At 72.8% G+C, this 18,992-nt stretch overlaps 1 protein-coding gene across 17 annotated transcripts; it reads right to left on the bottom strand.

Annotated features, from left to right (window-relative positions):
- Nucleotides 1–200: 200 nt before the first annotated feature.
- On the bottom strand, nt 201–18,710 carry PHLDB1 (pleckstrin homology like domain family B member 1). Of its 17 annotated transcripts, none has more exons than XM_086766312.1 (26): nt 18,669–18,710; nt 14,604–14,705; nt 14,077–14,200; nt 13,834–14,004; nt 12,284–12,409; nt 9,878–10,980; nt 8,895–9,137; nt 8,685–8,822; nt 8,457–8,594; nt 6,791–6,919; nt 5,579–5,734; nt 5,374–5,484; nt 5,188–5,277; nt 4,723–4,842; nt 3,865–4,002; nt 3,372–3,524; nt 2,795–2,962; nt 2,557–2,673; nt 2,341–2,434; nt 2,131–2,175; nt 1,510–1,801; nt 1,325–1,415; nt 1,103–1,249; nt 738–957; nt 555–640; nt 201–389 (listed from the first exon to the last, which is right to left on the bottom strand). In XM_086766312.1, exons 2-26 carry the CDS (start codon nt 14,661–14,663, stop codon nt 249–251), a joined length of 4,401 nt encoding a protein of 1,466 aa, XP_086622438.1. In that variant the 5' UTR covers nt 14,664–14,705; nt 18,669–18,710; the 3' UTR covers nt 201–248. The 17 variants fall into 17 exon arrangements, with proteins under 17 accessions (XP_086622438.1, XP_086622431.1, XP_086622432.1 ...); XM_086766305.1 differs by lacking the exon at nt 18,669–18,710 and adding an exon at nt 17,240–17,525; XM_086766306.1 differs by lacking the exon at nt 18,669–18,710 and adding an exon at nt 17,240–17,525 and having other exon boundaries at nt 14,604–14,702.
- Between the last annotated feature and the right edge of the window lie 282 nt (nt 18,711–18,992).

The raw sequence follows: 18,992 nt of genomic DNA, 5'->3' as shown, positions 1-18,992 counted from the left end.
CCCCCTGCCGGCCGAGAGGCGCCTACCGGCCGCTAGGCTCCGCCCACGTCCCGCCCACCGCCACGCCCCTTCACCAGGCCACGCCCCCCCGCGCCGGGCTCGGCCGCGTTTCACGCCTCAGCACTCCGCCGCCTTCCCAATAAATTTTGTATTTAAAAAGTCAACATAAAAAAAAAAAATGCACGAGCAGGCGCCCCCGCCGCCGCCCCCGCGCCGCTCCCCGCGGGGCCGGGGGCGCGCAGCACCCCTCAGCTCATGAACTGGGTGTAGCCCTCGGCGCCGGTGACGATGGCGTCCATCCAGATGCGCATGGCCTCGGCCGAGGGCGCCACCACGTAGTACAGGCGGTCGTGCGTCTTGACGCAGAAGGTGAGCGCAGGGTTGGGGCTCTGAGGAGGAGAGGACGAGGGGGGTCGGCGGCACGGCGCCCTTCAGCCCCCCGCGCAGCCAGCGCCACGCCGGGAGCATCCCCGGCACGCGCCGGCGGGCAGCGGTGGACGGTGAGGCCCGGGGGTCCCGGCGACGGCGAGGCAGCGGCAGTGCCTGGCTCTCACCTTGGCCGCGCTGCGGAGGTGGTCGTAGTAAACCTCTTCGATGGCTTGGAAGTAGATGACGCCCTTCAGCTTCGTCTCGTGCTTATCTGCCCGAGAGGGGGAACCGGCGTCAACGGCAGCGCTGCGGGCGACGGCGCGGGGAGGGGGCGACGGCGCGGGGCAGAGGGCCGCGCAGGGACTCACCCACGTAGTAGGAGAGGGTGCGCTTCATGCGGTCGAAGACGAACCAGCGCTTCTTCCACGACTTGATCTTGCCGCCCATCTTGACCAGGTAGCCCTTGCACATCTTCTCGGTCAGGATGACGTGGTAGCAGGTGTCCACGCTGTGGCCCGAGGACTCGATGTGCAGCCGCAGGTCGAAGTCCTCCTTGCGGATGGGCAGGTAGCGCGTCAGGGGGCGAGCCTGGGAAAACAAGGCAGCCCTGCAAACCCCGCTGGCGGCAAGAGCCACGTCCCCCGCCCCGGGACGACAGTGGGGAGCTGGGGCGGCCTCGCCGGCCGCGCTGGGAGAAGGGACCCCGCGCCAGAGGGGGTGGCCCGCCCCACACCTGTGAGAACTGCTTCTCCCGCAGCTTGACCTCCTTCTCCACCAGCTTCTGCCGCCGCACGGTCTCATCCTGCAGCCGTCGCTCCAGCTGCTCCCGCCGCCGGCGCTCGTCCTCCAGCGCCTGCCGCCGCAGCTCCATCTCCCGCTCCTGCCGGCACGCGCAGGCGCTCAGCCCCAGAGCTCAGAGACTCGCTCCTCAGCCGGCCACGGCGCCCCTGCTCACCCGGGACTCCATCAGCCGCGACTTCTCTGCGTGCGCCTCCTTCAGCATCTTCTCCATCTCCTCGATCTTCCCCGTCTCCATCCCGCTCGCGCTGCAAGACAGCTGCAGCTGCCATCCCTGCGGAAAGGCGCTCGGGCCGGCGGCGCAGCCGGCAGAGCGGGGCGGCCCCGCGGCCGCGGGGTTACCTGGAGATGTTGTCGGGCGAGCAGGCGGAGTTGGTGCCGGTGGAGATGCTGGTCTCCATGCTGTCCGAGCTCTCCAGGCTGAGGGTGTCGTACGCGTGGTCCAGCTCCTCAAGCCGGGGCGCGACGCCGTGGGGACGGTGGTGGTGGAGGATGGAGTGATGCACGAGCGGGGGGAAGGCGGCGGGGAAGAGGGGCTGCCCGTGCAGGGCTTCCCACTGCGACTGAGCCTCGGCGGCCGCTTTCTGCTTCAGCTCCGCCAGCCGCCGCTTCTGCTCCTCGATCACCTGCTGACCTGCGCCCCGGGAAGGAGATGACGATGAGCGGGCACGCCGCGCTCAGACCCGCACCGCGGCAGGCGAGGGGGTGGCACGGGCAGGAGGAGACGCGGCAGGCGCTGCTGGAGCCGGGGGGGACGGCAGCCAAGGCGGGGCATGTGCACCAGGCCGGGCAAAGCGTCAGCGGGCGAGGAATGCGCAGGGCTGTCCCTAAGCGGACGCCGAGGGGCACCCGGGGATGCCGGGATGGTCGCGCCCCTCCTACGCGCGGCAGTAGGTGCCAGCAAACGGCCATGCCGCTGCCTCCGGGCGGCTCCCGGCAGCCCGAGCCGTCCCGCATCTCTACCTGGTAGATTGCCTGGCTGCGAGGGCTCTGCTGGGAGCGGCTCGGCTGGAGACACGCCGTCGGGAGAGGGGTCGGGCGGGAGAGAGGGGGGGAAGAGCGAGAGACCGTGAGAGAGGCACCGCGTCCTGCCGGAGCGCCGCCGCCACCGCCCTCAGCCGGGCTCCCCCGCAGAGCCGGGACGTGGAGCTGGGACGCGGAGCCGGGGCTTACCCTTCTGCTGCAGGGCCAGCTGGCGCTTGGTCTCGATGTCCTGCAGCGTGGCTGCCAGGTTGCGGGGCAGGCTGCCCGCCGGGCTCGGGGGGCCCTGGGCAGGACGGCAGGCGGTCAGCAGCAGGGCCGGGGGGCGAGGGCCGGCACCGCGCACGCAGGAGCCGCGGCCGGGGTGTCTGCGGCCGCGCGACAGCCGGCTCCCCCTGGCAGCCGTACCTTGGGCGAGGGGCTGCGCCCCACCACGGAGAGGTTGAGCTGCGAGGACGAGGGGGTCCCGCTCTTCATCTGAGGGGCGAGGGCACCAGCATCGCCCTCCGTTTTGGCACGATAGACCTGGGCAGAGAGACAGGGAGGTGAGAGGGGCATAGGGGGCTGCAAAAGCCCCCCTGGACGGATGGCTCGGCCGTCAGCCCCACTGCAGCCCCAGGACCCAGCGGCAGGGCGCCAGGATTACCTGGAGAGGCTTGTGAGAGGGGTGAGCTTTAGCTGGAAGCGGAGGAGGGGAAGAAGGAGGAGAGACAGAGGAGGAGGGAGTCTCAAAGGCAGCCATGACCTCCTGGTACCACTTCTCTAAATCAAGAGCCGGGAGCCACGCGGGGCCCCCCGGCAGCTGCTGCTCCATCTGGAGAGAGACGCCGCGTGAGGAAGGAGGGCGGGCGAAACGCCGCGAGAGGGATGGACGCGCAGAGACAGAGAGGTCAGAGCACCGCTGCCCGCACCTGCACCGCTCCCCCAGGATGGGACCCGCAGGCTTTGGGAACCCCGTGTGCTCCCCCGGCCGAGCCCCAGCAGCTCTGGGACCCCCGAGAGCCGACACGAGCGCCGGGAGGGTGCAGAGAGCCCCTGCCCCGCGCTACGGGCCGGGCTGGGCTGTGGCAGGGCTCCAGGCGGGCAGCGAAGCGGCGGGCAGGGCGGTTAGGGGTCTGCGGGCTGGCGGGAGCCTGGGCTGCCGCTTGGGCTCATCCGCGGCTCAGCCCTTCCCGTGCATCCCCATCGCCTCCCGGGGCGGAGGGAGCGAGGCGGGCACGAACCTGTGCAGAGACGGAGGGAGAAGAGAGAGGCGGAAGAGGAGGAGGAGCAGCGCAGGCTGAGGATGAAGGAGCCAGAGGGGTGCAGCCCAGCGGGGAAGCAGCAGGGGCGCGGAGGCCGCCCAGGATGCCCGAGAGCTGCTCAACGGTCACGTACTGGGCAGAGAGAAGCAGGTTACACCGTGAGAAGAGGCTGCGAGCCAAGGGAGAGAAGGCGCGGGGAAGGGGCCGCCCTCCCGCCTCACTGGGCGCCCGCTCTGCTCCCCAGCCCCGCTGCCGCCGCCCCAGCGGGCAAAGCCTGTCTGGAGCCAGCAAGAAGCGCTGCCCGGCAAGGAAAGCGGGCGGCTCCGGCCTCTGCTCCCCCTCAGCCGCAGCCGGACAAGTCCCCCAGCCCAGGAGGGAGGTGGGCTCTGAGCACCAGGGCGCAGGGGGCGGCCGTGCGGGCTGCGGCAGGCGACCCGAGGCAGCGAACGCGAGCACGCTCTGGGGCGGGTACCTCGTTGGCTGCGGGGGGTACAGCAAGCAAGAAAGAGCGCGGAGCGGCAGCAGGGGCAGCAGCAGAAGCTTTAGAGTCCGGGCTGGGGCCGTGCGCATTGCCGCAGAACCTGAAAACGTCAGACAGCCTCATGTACTCCTAGAAACCCACGGCGGAGGAGAAGGAGGAGAGTTAGACCCATGCGCTGGCACCACGGCGCTGACCGCAAAGCGGGAGCAAATCCCCCCGCGCACGCGCGCGTGCCCCGCCACTGCCTGCCCGACCCGTCCCTGCCTGCGGCCGCCTCGGCGCCCAGCACCGCACCAGTGTGCCGCCCCGCTCCTGCCTTAGGCGCAGCTTTACTGGGGCCGGGGGGCCGCTCCCATCCCCCAGAGCTCGGGGTCCCCCGGGGTCCCCGGCCACAAGCTCCCCCAAGTGCAACAGCACTGGACGAGGCACTGCGAGCTGGAAATCCACTTCCTCGCCCTTTTGGGGCCAAACATGCTAGAGCTGGGGGTTTGCTCTTTTTTTTGGGAAGCCAGGCTGGCAGGACCCTAGGGGCTGCTCAGGAGGTGCCTGGCCAGCGGGCAAGCGGTGGGCAAGGGGGAAGCGCAGAGATGCCTGTGCCACACAGCGCCGCACCGGGGTAGCGGGAGCCGGGATGCCCGGCGGGCTCAGTGTTGCTCCCGAAACTGGGGTCTGAGCGTTAATGAGCGCGAGCATCGGAGAGCTAAATGGGAAGCGGCCCAGTCGCGCCATCTCAGCGCTGCTGCAGGGTTGCCCCGCTGCCCGACGCGATGTTAGTGCGCGTGAGGGGTCCGGCGGCGGCTCGGCCGAGGAGGGGGCAAGCGAGCAAGCACGTGCCATTAGTTCGGTTACCTCTTGTGCCTTGGGGTGGGAGCGGGTGGCAGAAGCTAAGGAGGCGGCTGCGGCTGGCAGGGGGCTCGGGGGCTTAGCTCCCTCCGGCAGCTCAAGAGGCTCTGAGATGTGGAGGGTCTCCTGTTGGGGGGCAGACATCACGTAGGCAAGGCGCGCGCAGGCAGCAGGGTGGCGGCAGCGGGAGCCCTCGCCGCAGGCAGGCACAGGGCGACCCCGCCATCCCGCCCCTCGCCCCAGCTGGGGGTTCAGAGCCACGCGCAAGGCAACGGGGCGACCCACTCCCACCTAAAAGCCCTGGGACACGAATCGGAACGGGTCCCCTGTACCGGCACCCGGACAGCCCCACGCTCGCTCTCCGGCCAGAACGGGACCCCAGGCAACGCCCGCCCTGGGTGCTCCGCAGCCGCACCAAGTGGGCGGCAGGACAGCGGCCCTAGGGACCAGAACCCCCCTCTCCCCACTCACCTCTCTGAGAGCGGCGGACATTTTGGGGAAGCTCCTGCCACCCGTGAGGAGCTGGTATCGCCTCTCCAGGAACACGAGCTTCTCCTTCTCCTGAGCGCGGGGCGACAGCGAGGGCAGAGACAGCTGACGGTTACTTGCACCCCGCAGCTGCGTCCCGACCCCCCAGCCCCCCGTGTGCTGCATTACCTTCTGCAGGAGCTGCAGGACGCCATTCCTCTCCCTGGCCAGGCGCTCGGCCTCCTGGGCGCTCTGCAGCCGGACCTGGGCGGCCTGGGCATCCAGCGCGGCCACCCGCTCCTGGGGGGCGGACAGCGGGAATGAGCCGTGGGGCTCAGCCGGGGCCGGGGGCGCAGCCCGGCCGCGCCGGCCCCGCTGCCCCCTCCGTCCCTACCTTCCGGCGGGCGATGCTGCGGTGGCACTCGGCCCGGCTGCGCAGGAGCTGCTGGCCCCGCGCCTCGCGCTCCTCCTCGAGGCGGCTCTCCCGCTCCAGCTGCTGGAACTCCAGGTCCTCAAACAGCTTGGCCTCCGTCTCCAGCACCTCCGCCTCCTTCAGACACACAAGGGCACGGCTGGTCACTCCCTCCGGACCGGCAGCTCCGCATCCCACCCGCAGCGAAACCTCCCGCCGTGCCCTGGGTCCCGCCGGCGCTGGCAGGGAACGGGGACCCATGGCGGAGCCCATCCCCGCTGCCCTGCGCGGACGAGCAGGCAGCTTTCCCTCCTCTCAGCAACCTCAGCCCGGCCGGAGAAGGCGATGGAGGCACCGCGCAGGTCAGAGCTGCCACCCCCATGAGACGAGGAGCTCGCCGCGGCCGGGGGCTTCACCCAGCCCTCGGAGACCAGCCGCCCTCGGGCCAGCGCCGTGCCCTGCCGGGCGGCAAAACGCCCTGCACTGGCGTAACCACCGACATGCGGCCCTGCGTCACCAAGCTGACGGGCAGCAGAGCCCCGCAGACGAGCACCGCGCCGGACAAACGCCTGCACGTCCTCCCAGCCCTCAAGCGCCGACAGCGTGAGGGGCCTGCCGGTGCCGCCCTGGCAGCAACTGCGCCGCGCTTGCCGTGGGGATGCGTTTCACCCGCACCCGTTGCTCTCGCGGCATGACGTGGCGCGGCACCACCGGTGTGGCGGCTACCGAGGGCTCCCGCACACCGGGACCGCCTCGTCGCCGTCTCTGCCTGCTGCACGCCAGGACCCGCGTCCAACACGGGGTGCCAGCCCCGAGAGGCTCGGCAAAGCGGGTTCATCCGGCACAAGTGCCGGCCGTGGGCTGGAGAAGGCCGTCCGCCGCCAGAAAATACCAGATAATGGGAAAAAGTGCTGCGGAGCGGCGGTAATGTAAACCGGCGGCGCCACGTAAACACACGCTCGCAGGAAGCGGCCAGCAAGGACTCGCGGTCCCCAGGCTCCCCAGCCTGCCCTCCTCTGCAGGGCCGGGTGGTCCAGAGCGGCACGGCCGGGCCAGCGGAAAGCTTACCGGGATGGCGGTGCCCGGCGCAGGCTGCGACGCTCGCAGCACGGCCCCGGCCCGCGGGGAAGAGCCGGGCTAAGCTGGAGCGGGGAGGTGGGCCACGGTCCGGGAGGGGTGGGGGGAGACACTGACCCTTCGCATCCGCTCCCGCAACAGCTCCCGCAGCGACTCGGGGCACTTATCAAGGTGGCTCTTCGACTCATGGTAAAGCGCCCGGAGCTGCTCTAGCTCCTTCCTCTCAGCATCAACCCTTGCCCTTTCCTGAATCGGGGGGGAACGAGACAAGAAAAAAAAAGAAAAAAAAAAAAAAGGGGGAAACAAACAAAGCAAAAAAAAAAAAAAGAGAGAGAGAGAAAACACACTTCTCAAATCCGCGCCATGCAGAAGCTGCAGAGTTGGAGAGCTGGAAGAAGAGGGGGATGGCAGGGAGGAGCGTCACGGCGCCTATGCAGCGTGGCAGCCACGGGGAGCCAGGCTGGGCGGCCTCAGAGGGGTTTTGGCCAGCCTGCGACCTCAGCCTCGCATTTCCACGCTGAAAGCCCGCTCGCGGGCAGTGGAAAGATCGACGCTCACAGGAGGGAGAAATTCACCCCGATCCTGCAAACGGCTGCGCCCCTTCTGAACAACCGCCAACTGGCTTTGGTGCTCGCCGCCCGGCATGCTGCCGGTGACACACAGCAGGTCCCGTGCGCAGGCTGAGGGACCACCCATCGCCCATCGCCCTCAGAAGGAGCCTGTGGGACAGCGGTGAAAGCTCGAGACCGAGGTGCAGGCCTGCTGCCGGAGCCGCGGACGCAGGGTTGCGTGTGAAGGGACGCAGGGCTGGCGGGGCGGGCACCCCAGGACAGGGCCCGCAGGGTGCCAGGGGGCTCAGGGGACGCAGGGATGTCAGAGGCGAGGGTGGGCTTCAGAGCAGGCACCGTTAGTGCAATTAGCACAGGCTGGTTAGGAAAGCGCGCGGTGAGGCCGGAAGAGAGGCCGGGAGGGGGTTTCCCTGCGCTCCGCTCCTGGCTCCGCACCAGCCTGCCCCTGGCTAACGACGACGCCCACAACGGGCCGAAGACCAAAACCAGAACAAAAACCCGAATGCCACGGGGGCACGGCCGGCGAAGGCAGCTCTGCCTGGCCACAGGCAACCACACAGCCTGGGCGCCTCCGGCCGTGGGGCCCGCCAGGCCCCAGGGACGCTGCTGCCGTGGAGAAGCGTGCCCCGCGCATGGCAGCACGGGCGCTGTCGGGCACGGCTGGCCGATCACGGCGGCAGCTGCACCGATCACAACTTCAGGGGAAGGGGGCCGGGACCCCTCCTCAGCCCCGAGCCGAGTGGAACGCCCGCAGAGGTTTCCCGGACGCCTCCAGCAAGCCGAACGCTACGGCGGCGACCGCCATCAGACGTGACAACGCCCCAACGGACAGCAGCGCAGGGCGACTCGCCACAAGACACGGCCCCACAGCAAAGCTGGGGAGCGCCGAGACCAGCACCCCGGGTCGGCGCTGCAGGCAGCAGCTGTCCTGGAGAGCCTGAGCCACAGAGCCTCCCTGCCAGACTCTGCCGGTGTGACACACGGTGGCCGAAATACGCCCCAAGGGTCCCACCTGCCCTGCTCCGGGAGGGCTGTGGGACCAGGACCAGGCAGACGGACGGACAGACGGACCCCCGCCACGACACGAACCCAGAGAGAATGCTCCTCGATGCCTCCATGGAGCCCGGGGACTGGAGGGCGCGTCCCCAGGGGAACGCCGCAGCACGGGTGGGCACGGCACAGCCCGCGCTGGGGGAGCCCTGCCCGGGGCTCACCTTGTCCCGTTCCTTCCGGATGCTGGCGTCCAGGCTGGAGAGCTTCTCCTGCAGCTGCTGCGCCGCCTCCTGCTCCTGCTGCAGCCGCGCCGCCTCCGACTCCCGCTCGCCCTGCAGCAGTGCCCGCTCCATCTCCGCCTGGGGTGGCACGGCCGCGTCAGGGCGCTGGCCGGCGAGGGCAGCGATGCACGGGGGACCTGGCGGGGCGCCCCGTTCCCGTCTCCTCACCTCTCGCGATGTCTCCTGCAGTTGCTGCTCCAGCTCCTTGACGCGGCCCTTCAGCAGGTCCAGGCGCCCGAGCACGCCGGCGCGCTCCTCCTCCAGCCGCTGCACCTCCTTGGCCCGCGGGCCGGCCAGCTCCTCGTGCTGCGGAGAGGGCAGGTTGGCGCGGCACGGCGCGGCACAGCACGGCACGGCGCGGCTCGGCCGTCCCCTCACCTCGTGGTGGGTGCTCTCAGTGCTGCTGCACTCTTCCTTCAGGTTCTCCTCGTCTGAGCGCTCCAGGCTCTCCCGCTGCCGCAGCTCCGTGGCGGCGTGGCCCAGAGCCGCAGCACCCCCGGGCACCCGCCGGCCAGCGTCCACCTCGCCAGCCAGGAGCCGGCGCACGTCGCCCGCTTCGGCGCCGTCTGTCTTGGTGTACTCGGCGCAGAGGTTCAGGATGGTCTCCAGGCGCTGCCGCTCCTGCGGGGAAGAATGCTCAGCGCAGCGCCGGACGTGGCACGTGCCACCGCCAGAGCCCGCCGGACCCCGCGCCCACAGCGGGCACCGGGACACGGGCTCGCTCCTCGCCCTGCCCGCACGCTGGGACGGGCTGGGGACATCGCAAAGCCCCGACGCAGCTCGCCCCGACCCCACGCCGTGCCGGGAGCGGGAGACGGACTAATTACAGGCGGCCTCCGCTATTTCCAGGCGGTGACTCAGGCCGCCCGCGCGGGGCATGAGTCAGGGCTGAGCAAAGAGGGCTCCAGCGGCACCGACCCGCAGACCGGCAGATGCACGGGGCGAACCCCACCCAGGCAGCTGCCGGCTCCATAAAAACTCCATCCGCCCTAAATATAGACGCAGCGCCCGCAAAGCCACAGCACCGTCGCCGGCTGACGCCGCCCGGGCCAGGCTGGACGAGAGGTGGACGGTTTTGGAAAGCCAAGGGCACGGCAGTCTCAGGCAGCGGCCCGCAGAGCGGTGCCGATCCCACGGATCTCCCCGAGCCGCTGCGTGCCGGGGGCCTCGTGCTCCCGCAGAGCCGCTGCGCGCCGACGGCCGCTCCTGGCCGTAATCCCCCCGGATAAGCCGGCAGCTGCGGCAAATCCCCGAGAGGCAAGGGCCGGGTTTTAAAGCAGCAGAAGCCAAAAGGCGTTAGCAGAGAGCGTGTCCCACGCCCGCCCGCGGCCCCAAGCCCCCCCCGCGGCCCCCGGGCTCACCAGGCGCTCCATCTCCTGCTCCCGCACCCGCTCCTGCCGCTGCCGCCGGTGGTACTCCAGCAGCTCGTCCTCATTGTCGCTGATCTCCGTGATGCTGTTCTTGCGCTCCCGCGGCCCTGCCGGCAGCCGCGGGTCCCCTGGGAGCTTCCTGGGGGCGCGGGGGCTCTGTCGGGGCGAGGGCACGGCCGGGGAGCCCAGTCCGTACGCCGGGCTCAGGCAGGTGCCGAAGCTGGGGCGGCGCAGGGGGGTCTCCGCCGGCAGTGGGGACGAGGGGCTGCCTGCACCCCTCGGCTCCTCCGGGCCCTTCCGCCGGCCACGGGGGCTGCCGGGCACCTCCCTGCCCAGCCGGGGCTGCGGAGAGGGGGCGTCGGGGGCTGCCCGGGGGCTGGCGGCGCGGCGCGACAAGGAGGGGCTCAGGGGGGGCAGCTCCCGCATGCTCTCCACGTTCCTCCGGGCCGCCCGTGGGCTCTCGGGGGGCTGCAGTCGCGCCTCTGGGACCGCTCTGCCAGCGAGCTGCCGGCTGGGGGCTGGGGGGTCCCGGAAGGGGCTGGGGGGCCGCTCCTGCAGCGCTGCCCGCGGCCGCGGCGCCGCCCTGGGGGTCAGGCGGGGGCTGCCGGCCCGGTGGTCCCCAAGCCTCTCGGCCGGCCACGGCTCGCCAGGACCCCCGGTGGGCGGGGGCGGTGGGTGCTGGGGGGGCGGCTGAATGGCGTGGTTGTAGCTGGAGGAGCGGAGCGGGACGAGGGGGGGCACGGGCGGACCCTGGTCCCGGCTGCCAGGCGAGGGGCTGGCGTAGCCCCCGCTGCTGGCTGGGGAAGAGAGCGGGGAGAAAGGGGGGGACGCGTTCTCGTAGCTGGAGCCCCCCGAGGCGGCCCCGGGGCTGGATGGGGGGGACAGGAGGCAGCGCCCGCCCCCGTTGACCACGGCGGAGAGGGGGGACCGGCCGCGGGCGGGGGGCTTCGTGCCGCCAGGGGACGCCGGCTCCTCCAGCACCAGCGAGTCCATGATGTCCTGCAGGTCCTTCTCGATGGAGCTGACGAGGGAGCTGTGGCTGGGACAGCTGCGCTCCGCCGGCTGCTGGCCACCGTTCGCCAGGGCCTCGGGCTCTGCGGGGAGACACGGGAGCGGGCGTCAGCGCGATGGGACCCCCGGCAGCCCCCGCCCAGGCTGGGCTCCCACCTCACCCCTCCGCGCAGCCCTGCGGAGCCGGCGCCGAGCCCCCGCATCCCGAGCCCCGCTGCCACCGCTTCCCATCCGGCGGGGAGCTGGGCAGGGAGGAGGCCGCCATCCCGCTGGCCCCATCACCAGGGAGACAGAAACCCGATAGCGCAGCCCAGCCACCCGCTCCCGCATCCCTGCGCCTGCTCCCCACATCCCTGCGCTGCCGGCAGCTCCTGGCCCCGCTCCCCAGGGAGCGGCACCCGCCGCGCATCCCCAGCGCGCTCCGGCACCCCCGGGAGGGGAAAAGGCGAGAAGCCGCAAGCACGGACCCGCAGCGCGCCCGGACCCACCGCCACGACGCCCGCAGCCTCCCCGCGGCCCCAGCTGAGGTGCCCCTGCCCGGCCGCCCGGTGCAGCACCGATGTGCCTGTCACTCAGGGGACGAGCTCGCAGGGGCAGGCGCGGAGCCCAGCCAGCACAGCGTGCCACCCGGGCTGCGTCACCCCCTGGCACCCTGCGTCGCCTCCACGCCCAGAGAGACGTGCCGTGACCCTGCCCACCACGCAACCCCGTCCGGCCCCACGCGGGCAGCGGCCCCCAGACGCCCCGCGGTCGCAGGATGCCCTGCAGCCACGCCGCCTCCCCGCGTCCCTCCTCCCGTCCCCAGCTGCGGGGCGCGCTGCCTTCCCGGCACACACGTGGCAGGAGGCGGCTGCCAAGCTCCGCTCCCCGTGCCAGGGCGTGCCGGCCGGGGCAGCGAGAAGGGCTGCCAGCCCGGGGACCGCTGCGGGGGTTCGGACACCCCGAGGCGCCGGATCTCGGCATGGGCGCTCGGCCCGTCGGCCCCGCAGACAGGCAGATGCAGCAAGATAAGCAGGCGGCACGACGGAGGACGGCAGCCAGGGAAACGGCCTTCGCAGCCACCCCAGCGCATAAACACCAGTCCCAAGGCAGCCGGGGGGGCCCTGCGCGCCCCCCATCCCCGGCGGCGGCCGATGGGCGACGGCTCCGCCACAGCTGGGCTGCGCAGCAGCAGGAGCTGCGCCCCACTGCCCTTCCACAGTGACGTTAATCATTAACCCACCCCAGCCGGCACATCCGTGGCCGGACGCCAGCCCCACTGCTGAGCGCGGCAGCTCCGGCAGGACAGGGCTGGGAGAGCATCGCCCGCCGGGAAGGCTGGCGGTGAGAACCAGGGAGCACCAGCACGTCCCTGCCACCCCGCCTGGGATTTCGGGGGTCACCTACTGGCTGGCAGCCCATAGAGAGGCGCCGGGCTCCTGTCCCCCGCCGGGATCATGCTCTTCATCCGCTTGGCCTCGGCGGGGTGGTTGAAGCGGAGGAAGGTGGCCTGGCCCAGGCAGATGGTGCAGCCTGCGGAGAGAGGGGAGAGGGCTCAGCCGCCGCCCCGCCGCGCTCCCGGGAAGGCGAGGCGGGAGCCGGCGCGGCCCTGGGACACGTCCCCAGGAGGGGAGCGGGCTCCTGCCATCAGCGGAGGCTGAAATCCGGGTCACTCCCCGGCAGCGGCCGGCAGCGCGTCGCAGGCGCAGGCACAGCTGGGGTCCGCGGTGGGGGCCGCGCTGCTGCGGGGGAGCTGGCGGCGCTCCAGGGCCTGCGCCGCTGCCAGCTGCAGACAAGACAGCTCCTGTCCCCAGCCGCAAACAGCCTCTTCCCGGCCCGGAGCGGCGGCCCTCTCGGGGGAAGGCAGCCGGGCGGCCGTCGGGGAGGAAGGCGGCTTGGGAAGCGGTGCCGGGGAGCCGCGTGCCGGCAGCGGGGAGCGGCGGGCGCTGGAAGGCTCCGTGCTGGGGATACACCCCGCTTTGAGGCGCCTGCCAGGGCCCCGGGGAGAGGCTTGCTCTGCACCGACAGTTGCTGCCGAAAATCTCTCGCCAGAGGGGACGTGTTTTTCGGAGCGGCCGGTGGGCCGGGCTCGTGGCGAGGCTGGAGAGCCCGTAGGGATGAACGCCACCATCGCCGCCGCGGGGGCCCGGCTTCCTTGTCCAAGCGCCAGGCGGGGATGGCATCGCACTCCCGCGCAGGAGCCGCGGCAGCACCCCAGAGTTTGGCCAGAGCATCCCGCGTGCCGGGCAGCAACGCCAGCGCCCAGCCCGGCCACGGCTGCTCCCGCTCGGGGCATCACCGACCGGCACCTTCCCCCGGCCCCGCGGGGTCCCCCCGCCCCGTGTCCCGCACCTCGCCCCGCACGCAGACGCCGGCCCTGCCCCGCGACCACCCAGACCGGGGACCAGGGGATTTGGCTGATCCCTGCCTGCATCCCCCCACCCCCGGGCCCCAGGGGGACCCCGCCGCCACGCGGCTCCCGTTGTCCCCGCGGGGCCGCCCGCGGCTGCGCCCACCCGGGTGCGGTGCCCCCCCCCCCCCCGCCCGGTACGGGCAGAGCGGGGGAAGGCGCAGGGGGGCTGCCCGCGGCCGCCCGAGGGTGGGGGGGCCACACAAAGGGGCTTCGCACGGCGCGGAGGGACCGGGAGCGCCCCCCCCACACCCCGCCCAGCGCGGACACGCGTGGCCGCCCCGCACTCACCGCCCGTCGCCGCCGCCGCGCCCCGCCCCGGGGAGGGGCGGCGGGCGGGGCCGCGGGGCCAGGGGACCCCGAGGGAGGGACTCGCGGCTCGGCCCCGCCGCTGCCCCCGCCCCGGCCTCGGCCTCGCCTGGCGTGGACCCCCGGCACGCGGCACCCCGCGCCTCGCAGCGGGAGCATCCCGCAAACGCCCCGATTCCCGACGGCAGGACCCTGCCGCGGCGCCGCGTCCCGCTCCGCGCAGAGCGGGCGGCCCTACCTTGGGTGAGGCGCGTGGGCTGCCGCAGCGGCACGCCGTCGACGGCGCAGGCGTTGCCGCAGGGGTGCAGGGTGAGCGTCCCCCGCGCGTTCTCGATGAAGCAGTGCTGGGGCGCCAGCCCGGGGCCCTGCAGGACGATGTCCCTCGCGGCCGTGCCGATGGTGGTCCTCCCTGGCGGCACAAAGGGCGGCTCAGCGCCCGCACCGCCCACGCGCCCGCGGGGACCCCGGAGCCGGCGCTCACCTTCCTCCAGCGGCAGGAGAGTGATGGCGGTGCTGAGGCGGCCGCTGCCCAGGCTCACCAAGTGCGGCTTCTCCGTCTGCACCTTCAGCCCCTTGCCCGTGTCGATCAGGTCCAGGGGGCTGTTCTGCAGGAGGAGGAGGAGGAGGGATGCCGGCATCTCCCGCGGACGCAGCCCGCTCCTCTGCTCCAAAACGATGCCCTGCAGCGGCGCCCAGGCCGCGCGCCAGCCGGACGCTCCGGCAGCGGGACGCAGGAGCCAAGGGCTCTGTGCTGCCCGCCCCAGGGAGCAGAGCCGAGCCGCCACGGGAGCAGGAGATCCCCGGGGCTTGGGCAGCATCTAAGAGGATCCGAGCCGCCAGCCACGGAGCTCAATCGGCTTTGCCACCGATCTCGTAACAGGATCGGGGCGAGGCGAGGCCGCAGCGCAGCGCTGGCCACTCGCGGCACGGCCGGCTGTGGAGGAGAAGGGCTCCCAGCCGGATCCCCGCGCTCCCTCGGGGCAGAGCCCCGCGGCCCCGTGCGCTCACCTGGATGATGGTCTGGACTCTGCGGGTTGGGCTGGCAGGGATCCTGCCGGCTGCCTCCATGGCGCCCGCTCGGAGCGGCCGGCTGCTCTGGGGCACGGGCTGCTGCCAGGAGAAGCAGAGGCTATCAGCACAGGCGACTGCACCCACACAGCCCTGCCGAATTCCTCCCACGCGTCCCTGCCGGCAGCCTGAGCGCGAGCCTCGCAAACCCTACCCCGCCCCAAACCTGCATCTGCCACCAGCGGGATTCCCCTCCTCAGCGCCCGTCTCGGCCCTGCAGCAGCCGCCCAAAACGGTGAGCGTCCCCGCCCGGCGAGGCACGCGACCCGTCCGCCCAGGGAAACCCGCGCGCGTGCCGAGCATCAGCGCGGGACAGGGTGCCAGGAGCCGGCACGCTGGCGCGGCTTCGGGGAGGCGGCGTCGGAAACGCACGCCCTGAACGCCGAGAGCGATGGGCAGCCGGACGCCGATGGACAAGGAGACCAGCGCGCAGCGTCCCGCCGTCCCCAGCACGCCTGCCCGCCCGAGCACAACCCGCCCCGGCGCACCCACACGTGCCACGAGTGCCCATCCCGGCACCTGGGCGCGCACCTTTGCCCCGGCAGAGCCGGGCAGCGGCAGCAGCTCGAGGCGCACGGGCCCAGCTGAGCGCAACGCGGCCCTGCCTGCACGGCACACACGCCCGCGCAGCACTGGCAGGGCTGCTGCCCGATGGAGCAGCCACCCGCTGCCCTTCTCTGCCTTGGCGGGTGGCAGCTCGGGGCGGAACGATTTCCGTCAGCCAGCGCTCACGCCACCGTCGCAGCCCGGGATGCTCCGGGGTTACTAAATTTACTGTCTGCTGCTCCCCACGTCCCTCCCTTCCGCCCAGGCCTGGCTGAGCGCGGCTTAACCCTTACTGGGCAGACTGGGGCAGCCGGAGTGGGGAGCGCTCCCACCCGCGTGAGGGACCCCGGTCCCGGGGCAGCCGGGGGCACCGGGAGGAGCCCCGCGCTCGGCTCCCTGCAGCGTCGCCCGCGCTCTCGCCAGCCCTGGTGTCCCGTGGGGCGATGGACCCCCCCAGCCAGGCCGGTGCCGGGCTCGGCTGCGGGGGCGAGCGAGCGGCGGCTATTACACACTCCGGAAAAAATGAAACGCTGGAAAACACCCGGCGTGGGATGCAGGGCTGGGACAGAGCCCGGGCGGCTCTGCGACACCAGGGCTGGCCGCCCCACGGCGAGGGCTCTGTGGGAACCGCGGCCGCCCCACACGGGACTGGGGCAGCTCAGCCAGGGTGGGGGGAAGCAGAGACGCCGTGCCCCATGGCAGCTCCCCGGTGCCCACCGGCCGCGCGGCGGGACCCCTGCTTTGCCTTACCTGCCACCCGGCGCTGGCCCGGGTGCCAAGCGGGACCCTCGGCGGCAGCCTGCCCGCGTTCCCCGGGCGCAGGGGGACCGTGCTTCCCGGCATCCGGAGACCCCGCAGCCTGGCCGAGCCCCTGCCACTCGCCCGCACCCAGGCCCAGGCACGAAGTCGGGGAAGGAGGAAAAGGCAGGAGGGGCTGGGCTGCTGCATAGGAAGGGAGCGGGGCCAGGGTGGGATCCTGCGCCGGCGTTAACCCCTTCCCAGCACGGCTGCGCCGGTGGGGCCAGGGGCACGTCGTGGGGGACCCCCGGCCCCGCTCCTGCCTGAACCCACTCCACCCAGCACCCCCTGCTCCGCAGGCAGCCCTGCCTGCCCTCGGCTGCTCCCCGACGCCCGCTGACAGCCCCCGGCCCCCCGGCATCGCCCTCTGCCCCCGCAGAGCCCCTCACCTGGCTCCTCGCTGCGCAGCAGACCCCCGCTGTCCCCCCAGCCCGTCCCTCAGGGATGCAGCAGCCCCTCTCCGGCCGGCTCTGCCGGAGGAATGCGGGGCGGGAGCGCGGCAGCCCCGGCCGGCGCCCCACCGCTGGGGCGGACAAGGCGGCCTTTCTTCTCCCGCCGCCGCCTGCAGAACGCGCCGCTTGTTCCCGCCGTGGGAAGCGGCGAAGGCAGCAAATGCCAAGGGGTCGGGCTCGGTTACCGCCAAACAGCCCACGGCCCCCGTGCCCCCCGCGGGCAGGGCTGCCCGCTCGGCCCCCGCCTCGCGGAGGACAAAAGCCCCTTTCTTCTCCTGGCGCGGGCAGAGGCCTCACCTGGGAGGACGCCCAGCCCCGTTGCCACGGAGGCCCCGCCAATGCCCGGCGGGCTGCACGCGGACACGCCGCCCCACCGCCACCGTGCTCCTGGGGAGCGTCTGCATCCCATTGCCCACAACCTGCGACCCCACACGCGCTCGGGGGGTCTGCTCCTGCCCACCGAGACCCCAGGCGGGCGCGGCACAGCCTGCCCCACGCCCCAGCGGCGCGGCTGGGTGCCAGGAGCCCGCAGACCCCAGGGCTGCACCACGCGCTGCCAGCCAGGGCACAGCCGGCTGATGCTCGTCAAGGGCCGTGCCAACGCGCCGAGCACAGCCTGGCACCTCCCGCCACACAGCCTCGGGGGTTCCTGCCGTGCCCGGGACGACGCAGCGCGCAGGGGGAAAGCGCACAGCACCCCACGACACAGCCTTTGCTCCCTGCCCGCAGACGGGTGAGTCACGGGAGGAAGCCAGCGCGGCCGAGCTAACGGGCACGCACCGTGCAGCATCGCAGCCTCCGTCCTGCTTGGCTGCCGGCTCGCTCCCCATCTGCTAACGCGCTTAGGGCGCGCTTGCCCCTTCCCACACCCTCCGTCCCAGTAAACAACCGGCCCTGCCGCCGGCGCTGGAAAAGGGGAGCCTGTCTCCGGCACAAAGCCGGAAGGGAGCGAGGAGCCCGCTCCCGGCCTCCGCCTCCGAGCCTGAGGTGCCCCACGCCGAGCAGCGGAGACGCGGCCGGCCCCATCCCACCCGGGCGAGGGGCGGCGGGGGCTGCATCGCGGTTGCTGGGGCGACACGGCGCGGCCGGCAATAACAGCGTCTGGTAATAACATCACCGTCAATCAGCCGCCAGACAGCCCCGGCGGGAACCGAGGAATCCCGGCCGCACCCGCTGATCTCAGCGCTCCCGGGAAGCGCTCCCGCACCGCTGCACAGCTGCGCTCTGGCTGAGGCCGCGACGCCTCGGGCTCTCCGCGGGCTGGGGTCTGCCCCATCGCATGCTTGGGTCTGGGTGGGTGCGCAGCCCCGCTTTCCTGCGCCCGACGCTCCGTGAGACAAGCCCGCTCCAACGGCCGGTGATGCCGCACGTGGTCCCGGCCGCTGCTGGACCTCAAGGGCCGAGCCTGGCGTCAGCGCGCGCCTGCTGCTACAGCAGCGGGGACAGGGAAAGCCGCACCGCTGAGCCGCAGGAGCCCTCGTAAGGCCGCGCGACAGAGACGCGTCCCTCAAAGCCCTCTGGTCGTAAGCGGCGGCCCCTCGCCCGCAGGCCAGACCCTCGGCTCAGCTCGGCGGGGCGCACCTGCGGCTCCTTGCCAGCGCGGCTCAGGGACCCCGTCGCGGGACGGATTCGCCGGGTGTCAGATGCAGCCCCTGGCACAAACCCCAGCCCGGCCCTGCGCTCGCTGGGAGAGGGGCAGGGGTGAACCTCAGCTCTCCAAAACGGGCGTCGCACTCCACGCTGTGGTGCCCGGCCGTCAGCAAGCGCCGCCTCGTCACGCAAACCTGCAGCCCCGCGCACGCCAGCACGCGGCGCCGCGTGCTGAACCCAAACGTACGAGGGGCGGCCCAAAAAGCACCCGGGCAGCGCTGCCCCGCCGCCGCCTCCTCCCCGCGTGGGGTCCCGGCCCCGCTGCAGCCCCTGCCCGGAGCCCAGGGCGGCCGCAGGGGCGGGAGCGGCCGGCCCGGGGCTGCCGAATCCCGGGCGCGGCGGGAGGTGCGGGGCAGCCGGAGCCAAGCGGCCCCCGCGGCAGAGCGGGGTCGGGCCCGGCCGCCGCCGGGCTCCCGAGGGGCTGGACCGCCTGGTCTAGGCTCCCGCGCGGGACCCGCCGCTCCCGGGCCCTCCCCCCGCGCACCGACGGGCTGCAGGGCCGAGGGGTTTCCCGCAGCCCCCTCCCCGGCCCCCCCCCCCCCGCCCCATCGCCGCTCACCTCGCTCCGCCGGGCCGGCCGCCCCGGGCCGGGCTCCCCCGCCGCTCCGCTGCCGCCGGCCGCCGCCCCGCCCCGCTCCGCCCCCGCGGGGCAGAGGGACCCGGGTGGGCGCTCCGCTCCGCCCCGCCCGCAGGACCCAGGGCCGCTTCCCTTGGGAATGCTCTTTATTTGATTAACGACTCGGGATTCTCCGCGTACACCGGAATGCGCTCTACGCCCTAGGCCGGGACCGCACGGGGTTACAAACGGGGGGCTCGCTGCGGGAAAACAAAAAAGCTCCTCGGCTGCCTGAACTAACCTCGCCTCCATTTTAGAACCGGACAG

This window comes from Chlamydotis macqueenii, chromosome 24 (genome assembly GCF_036417535.1).
Source record: "Chlamydotis macqueenii isolate bChlMac1 chromosome 24, bChlMac1.mat, whole genome shotgun sequence".
Lineage (NCBI taxonomy): Eukaryota > Metazoa > Chordata > Aves > Otidiformes > Otididae > Chlamydotis > Chlamydotis macqueenii.
Note: the sequence above shows the minus strand (reverse complement) of the source record. Positions and strands in the feature narration are given on the sequence as shown.